Source organism: Poecilia formosa, unplaced genomic scaffold, assembly GCF_000485575.1.
Source record: "Poecilia formosa unplaced genomic scaffold, Poecilia_formosa-5.1.2 Scaffold345, whole genome shotgun sequence".
In the NCBI taxonomy this organism is placed as follows: Eukaryota; Metazoa; Chordata; class Actinopteri; order Cyprinodontiformes; family Poeciliidae; genus Poecilia; species Poecilia formosa.
Genome location: NW_006800284.1, coordinates 80,097 through 87,704, shown reverse-complemented (window position 1 = coordinate 87,704; position 7,608 = coordinate 80,097). Strand labels below are relative to the sequence as shown.

Genomic DNA, 7,608 nt, shown 5'->3' with positions numbered 1-7,608 from the left:
CCAACAAAGAACCGACTTATTGGTACATTTGCAAAAAGGTAATGTTTGTTCTGTAAATTTATAAGCAAGAAAAACCATAATACACATCGACTGCACATTACTGTACAAACTCACCAATTATTAGTAAATTAAAACTCATAAGTCCCACATAGGTTGTCATGTAACAGAATTTTTTACAGTTTTTGTCTGGAATGATCACTACCAGTTTACACCTAGACTATTCTAAAATAAAACTGTTTTGTTTATAAATTTGTACATAATTATAAACAAAGTAAAATAGCTTACAAAAAAATCTAATTAGAAGCACAAAAGAAACGAGTAATTAGTAGAGGAGTAAAGATAAGCCACACAATGACATCTTTTGATTTTCTGCACAATTTCAGTGGATTTTAATAGCATGACTGATGAACATTTACAGCCTCACGTACATTTGTCCTGTTGGTCCACAGCAGGATACGTTCAGCCCAGTCTGCGCTGCACGACAGTGCTTCATTCTGGGTTACACGTTCGTTGGGGCTCACTCCGCAGGGAGCCGGTAACAGGAGGAGACGTTTTGATCAGATGGAGGTGTAGTGTCTCCCGAAGCTGGAGAGTCTAATCTTTTCTGGCAGGATGATGTTTACAGAGTGCTCCGGTTCTTCCTGGCTCGCGCTGCCAGCTTCCCTCAGCAGGTGTTCCCGCTGCTGCCGAACAAGCTGGCTGTACTTGGCGTTGGCCAGCCACGTCTCGCAGCGGCCAAAGAAGACTATTCCTGTGGTGCCCAAGATAACCAGACAGGTGAGCAAGGCCAGCATGCCGAAACAGATGAGCTGGCCGTGGGTGACGAGGACGCCAGAGGAGTGGACCGACTCCTTCAGGGTGATCTTCAGCAAGTCCCTCTCCGGCGGTCTGAGCAGCTTGTGAAAGGCGTGGGCAGGGAGGGAGTAGTGCTGCGGAGTGAGGGCAAATCCTCTGTGCTCCACTGGTCTGGTACTGGCAGGCCTGGTCCTAGATCTCTGTCTGTGATGGAGGGAACAGGTGGGACCCGTGAACCATTTCTGACAAATGCAGCGGAAGGTTCCGTCTGACTGACCGACGCACGTTCCGTCGTTGGCGCAAGGCGCACCCGCGCAGGCGGAGAGGCTGCTGGTGTCGTTGCACGTGAAGCCGGTGAAGCCGGGCGGACAGGCGCATGTGAAGGCCAGGCCGTGGTCCGTGCAGTTGCCCCCGTTGAGGCAAGGGTTCGGCTGGCAGCTGCCGACGCTGATGTCACAGAGGGCGCCGGAAAATCCAGGAGGACATAGACAGGAAGGGTCGGCTGCTGAGCCGCTGGCCTCCACACAAGTGCCTCCATTTTGACAAGGAGAGCTGAGGGACACAACAGGACAAAGTCAACGTATTTCAGAGAGGAAGAAGGTCTAGCATTTATTATTTAAAGATGACCTATTATGCTTCCATGAACAGGTTAGGATTTGGGCGATACAAAACATGTTCATTACAGTTTTTGCACAAAGCCGTTTGTAGATAATGAGAGTTTAGTCTGATCAGTTCTGCCTGTTGGCGCTTTGTCACTTTAAATCCAAATAATCTGCTGCTGGCCACACCTCCCTGCTCAACATTTACACTCCCATGCGAAAATGGCTGCAAACAGACGTGCAGATAGCAGAAGTGGAGCCTTCTGCAAAAACATGAATCCAGCAAGTGGTTCCTAAATGGTAAATTAACTAAAACTGTTGGAGTTCCATTTGGGTTGCTAGGTAACGGGCTGGCTCAGCTGGGGTTGCTAGGTAACGGGCTGGCTCAGCTGGGGTTGCTAGGTAACGGGCTGGGCTCAGCTGGGGTTGCTAGGTAACGGTGCAGTGCCAATGAAACGTTTCATTTTCCAGACACCAAAATACATTCACTGATTACCAAACAGTGGGTAGTGTTTTTTTTTTTTGTTTGTTTGTTTTGTTGTTTTTTAAGCGCTTGGGCTGGTTTTAGAAGTAGTAGAAACCCAAATGCAAGTACAAAAATATGCAAAAAATGAATTTGTTCAGTCTATCCACGTTTTATTCATGTAGTTATGAAAGAGGAGGTAATGAAGATGAGAATTTAATCGGAAAGGTTAGAGCTTGTCTGGAGGTCATTTTAATTAATCTGCCTCTTCCTTTCAGACATGGTTCCATTTTATTTCCCAGAAAAATAAAGAAGATGGTTCTCAGCAAACTCACTAATTTACCACAGACTGAGTCATCAAGCTGAAAAAGCCTCATAAGCCGTCCTTGGAGGTTTTACCAAATCTACCGCATACTTAAAGCTCTTTCACTTATGAAGAGCAGCCCAGGCTTTCTAAACAGAAATCAGGAAGATCTGCAGGCTTCACAATGTTTATTCTAATATTTTACAGCCAAAATAATTTGCTTTTTTCCCATAAAATGGTCACAGCAACCAAAACATAGATCAGCTGTCAACTTGAAAACTGGTCATTAATCACCAACAGAAACTGGTAGAAATTTAACAAGAATTATAGTTGAATTATAAAAATCAGTCTGTGGCACCTACTAGTACTAGGGACAAGCTAAGAGAAATGGTCTTAATTATGAGAATAAAACGTCATAATCCAAAAATGAGGTCAAAAGATCACCACAATAACGTAAGTCATAAGACGACAAAAAGGTCATAACAAAGTTGTCTTATCAGGATAAATCATAAGATTAACCCAGTAATATTCCCAGAATAAAGTTGTAATCTCATGATTACATCTTGTGAATTTACACTTTGGTATCAGAGAAATAAGGAAATATTTCATTCTTTAAACACATTAGCATCAAATCTTCAGCAGTAGCAGAACTTTGAAACAATTGTTCATTAAAAAAAATACTTCTCTTTAACTATCAAAGTTTTTTCATTAAAATTACTTTTTCTCATAAATCTATGACTTTTTTCCCATCATCTTTATTCTGCTAATGTAATTACTAGATTCTCATAATTAAAGTTTTTTTCTTACTCTGGTCCCAATGTGCCGTCAAACAAAAACATATTGCAACTTTATCTGAATGAAGGACTTTAAATTTGACATGTTGGGCATACCGTACAAAGAAGCCGTTTACCTGCTTTTGTCAGAGAAGCTTAACATTAAATTACTGAATTACCTCCTTTACAGACCAAACTCTGACCGTCTGGCTACGTTTATTAAACCTACGACCTGCAGAAATGGGATATTTATTTGGTTTTCCTAATCTCAGGAATGGGTTTTACTTCACGATCCTCTCAAGGCGGTGGGTAACGATCCTGTTTGTGCTTCTGTTTCCTCTTCCACTGAACAGCTAGCTTCAGTGACCTTTTCTGGCTTTTACTCCTGGAGGGTTTCAGTGACCGTCTGCAAGACACCTGTCAGGTCAGCCGTCTCCTCCATGACTGTGCAGACCATAACGTGATATTTCTGACTTAAAGGTGACTTATTCTGCTTCTTTGAACAGGTTAGGATGTTCATTACATTTTTTACATGAAATCATTTGTGGATAATGAGATTTTAGTCTTGAGTTGCTGTTATAAGATGTTTTAGGGCGTCTTGACACTTTAAATCCAAATAAGTTGCTGCTGGCCATGCCCGCCAACTCTACATTTTACACTCGCACATCAAAATGGCTGCAAACAGATGCACAATTCTACCGTACATCTTTGAAAAGCAGAAGTGCAGCCTCCTGCACAACCATAAGAACACAGCAAGAGGTTTCTGGATGGCAAGTCAACAGCAAAACACTTGTCTTTTCCAGCAGCCATTGAACAGCACACAAAGCAGAAAAAACCAGCTGACCAAAGGCAACAGAACTCTGCCTGGGTTGCTAGGTAACATGCTGGGGTTGCTAGGCAACAGTGCAGCGCCCATGGAGTGTGGCTCGGCAATCAGGAGTGTTTTGAAAAGGCTTGTTTTCCAGACACCAAAAAACACGAACTAATTGCCAAAAACCAGTTGGGTATTGGTTTGTTTTTTTAAGTGCTTTATCTGTTTTTAGAAGCAGTGGAAATCCACATGGAAACACAGAAATTGATGAATGTCAATTTTGCGTAATAAGTCCCGTTTAAATGTTAATTTTAATTTGCCTTTTGTAATTTAACTTGAGAAATTGGGTTTTGGGTTTCTACTTGCTGCAAGTCAATCTGAAATCAATTAAATTCTTGAAACATAACACTTATTACTCAGAAACGTTTGAGTGATCCTCTAATTTACCAAGCTGCACCTGCGATGCTCATTGGTATTTTACTGCTGTGAGCAATTCTTCCCCTTCACACTAATAAGAAACAGTATGCCTCATTTTCTGCAAATTAAAAATCTGAACCCATTATGGGACATAAATAAAAGAAACCTCGGCTGTGCCTGTGAAATAATCCGCCGGCGCCGACTTGTGCGATGGCGTATCTGATCAATGCGGTCATGCTCAACAGGACGCAGACAGATGAAAGCCCAGATAGAAACCAATCAATACTTCCAGCAGTACTTTGGGTAATTACACGAGCCTCCAACACCTTGTCTGAGTGAGTGTGAAGAAATGCGGTTCTTTTCCAGACATCCCTGCCTCGTAGCGCAGCTGATTAATGTTAGAACCACAGGCAGGGATCTGGGTTTTCCACCGTGAATAACGGCCGAGCAGTTTATTTTGTAAGGCAGTTCGGTGTTGGTTAAGAGTAAGTCGGTTTGTTCTGGTCAGTGCTGGCTGGCAGCACAAACACAGAGAGGTTGAGGGTCCAGGCAGCCGCCTGTAGTCTTTAACAGCCTGATGGGCAGATTGAGGATTCCTGCCGGAAAACAGCAGCAAAGCTCTTCAGCTTTTCCTCAGATGTCGTTCAGAAATACAGAGAACTTTGTTCAACTTACTTTTTAGCTTCATGGCGCTGATTTATCTAGTTTGTTGTGTTTCTGAATGAGACTGACAAACCTGACAAAGGAACGAACCTGGACTTTACATCAACCAGACAAGTGATTTTTTATTTACTTTAAATTCGCCAGCAAAACTTTTACCTGCAGAAATTCACCTGCAGACGTGACCTGAACCAAAACCATCAGAACTGGAGCGAATCGAGCCGCTCTTAGCCAATCAAATTACGCACCTCTGATCACATGTCAAGAACTTGGACTTTTGATCTCAGAAGATTAAAGTCGGAATTTCGAGAAAAATGACAGAATTCAGAAAGAACAACAATTTCTCTAAGAAATGTCAGAAATCTGAGAAAAACTGTAAAAATTACAAAAAAGTGATAGAATTCTGAGCAAAAGACAGCAATATAAGAGAAACTATAGAATCCATCTAAGAAATGTCAGAAATCTGAGAAATAAAAAACATCAGGAGTTTGAGATAAAGACAGCAATCCGAAAAAAACATCAGAAATCCAAAAAACCCCAAGAGGAGTCTCTAAGTCTCCTGACAGAAATCCAAGAAAAATGACAGAATTCTTCTGTGAAATGTCAGAAATCTGTGAAAAACATCAGAAACTGTCAGCTCACTCAGAGTTTGGAAAGCTACATGTTTTATTCTCTATGAGTTCAGGGTATAAAAAGTTTAAATTATCTTCATCAGCATTAATAGCAGCCTGTTAAAATCCAAGGTCAGACGTTGCAGTTTTTATCACCGTTTGTCAAAGCGAACGAGCTGGAGCTCCGAATCTGTGGATGTTGGCACCTCAGAGACCAAATATTCTCCATGTAAAGGCAATATAATATTTTCCCAATGAAACTGCAGAGTCGAGGCCTTTTGAATGCACAACAGAGACGCAGGAAGGAGGCACTGACGTCGTCCTGCAAGCTAAGCAAGGAAATCAGGTCACAGGCAGCTCTGAAATGTGACAGCCTGTTAAGAGCATTTTGATTTATTTGATCTTGAAGTATTGACATGAAAGGTTGAGTGCTTTGAAGTGGCCTAAAGAAAGCTCAGAATCTGTGGAAATGTCACATTTTCTCCAAGACAGGAGCATATTTATACTCATATTTATAGCACGAGGAAATAACTGCAGTTTGACATGAAAACTACAGAATCCTGTAAAATAAATCACTACTTTAAAGGAAAGCGTTGCTACTACTGATTTAAAATTGAGAAATGTTCAAACATTTAGATTTAATTTGACTATAAAGTTATTCTCTCAGTTGGAAATTCAAATAAACACTGAATAAAATTTACACTTCATTGTAAAGATTACAGTTTAAAATCTGAAAAGTGTGGCATTGCACTAGCATTCAGGGCTAAATCAATACGTTAAGCAATCTTTCATTGTATTTACAGATGTAATTCAGTTAAAGTGTTTCTCTCCCAGCTGTGCACATCAACAAACTGAAATACTTTGAGCTTAGCTTCTTTTCTGACTGGCTCCAAAAACAGGAAGTGGACTACAACGCAGGGCATTCTGGGTAAATACAATCAAAACAAACAAGTTAGCTTAGCGTTAGCGTCTTATACAAATGACTAAATAAATCCTACTACTACTAATATCTGATGCCACTCCATTTTTATTTCCATCTTCAGACATGTTTTTTCCTTCAGTGGTTCTTGGTGCAGCGCCCCCATAGCTGAGGAGGGGAAAGGTTTTTCAATTAGTTTGAATTGGTTGACAGTGCAGTGTGAAAGAGAACAGCAGCAGCTGGAAATGTAACAAATGATGCAACGTTTGGTCCCAAATTGAACCTGAATCTACCGGAGTATCAGGTGTGATGTTTAGCTGCTGCAGTTTGTAAAATAAACCTTTTGAACAACCTGTTCTCCTCCTCGACAGGAAAACCTCTGAAGACGACACTGAGCGCAACTTCCTTCTTCACAAAATGGAAACAAAAGTGGAGCAGCGACATTTTTTAGCAGTTGGAGGATTTCTCTCTCATCTTTGGCAAAAAAACCACAAGCCATTTTTCTCGCTAGCGCTAGCCTAGTGTGTTTGTTTTGGTTTCATCTACACAGAATGTCCTGCTCTGTGTGCTTCTAGAGCAGTGATCCAGAGTGCAGTTTGCACCAGATTTCACTTCAACCAAATCGAGATCGAGGATTGTAGAGAAACCAGAGTTTACTTTTCTTGACTGATTGCACATTCAGACCTCCCCAAACCAACCAGAGTTCGATCNTTGGTCCCAAATTGAACCTGAATCTACCGGAGTATCAGGTGTGATGTTTAGCTGCTGCAGTTTGTAAAATAAACCTTTTGAACAACCTGTTCTCCTCCTCGACAGGAAAACCTCTGAAGACGACACTGAGCGCAACTTCCTTCTTCACAAAATGGAAACAAAAGTGGAGCAGCGACATTTTTTAGCAGTTGGAGGATTTCTCTCTCATCTTTGGCAAAAAAACCACAAGCCATTTTTCTCGCTAGCGCTAGCCTAGTGTGTTTGTTTTGGTTTCATCTACACAGAATGTCCTGCTCTGTGTGCTTCTAGAGCAGTGATCCAGAGTGCAGTTTGCACCAGATTTCACTTCAACCAAATCGAGATCGAGGATTGTAGAGAAACCAGAGTTTACTTTTCTTGACTGATTGCACATTCAGACCTCCCCAAACCAACCAGAGTTCGATCCGAACCAACCAGAGTTCCATCCGAACCAACCAGAGTTCTATCGGAACCAACCAGAGTTCCATCCGAACCAACCAGAGTTCCATCCGAACCAACCAGAGTTC

At 41.6% G+C, this 7,608-nt stretch overlaps 1 protein-coding gene across 2 annotated transcripts in view; it reads right to left on the bottom strand.

Annotated features, from left to right (window-relative positions):
* Positions 1 to 359: 359 nt before the first annotated feature.
* dlk1 (delta like non-canonical Notch ligand 1) overlaps positions 360 to 7,608 on the bottom strand; it is an 11,909-nt gene continuing 4,660 nt past the window's right edge. The window contains exons 6-7 of one of the 2 annotated variants that reach the window (XM_007574123.2): positions 1,081 to 1,347; positions 360 to 999 (exon numbers count right to left, since the gene is read on the bottom strand). In XM_007574123.2, coding sequence (XP_007574185.1) covers positions 558 to 999; positions 1,081 to 1,347 — 709 coding nt within the window. In that variant the 3' untranslated portion in view covers positions 360 to 557. Of the gene's footprint in view, positions 1,348 to 7,608 lie in introns of both variants that reach the window. The other variant, XM_007574122.2, reaches the window with a different exon arrangement.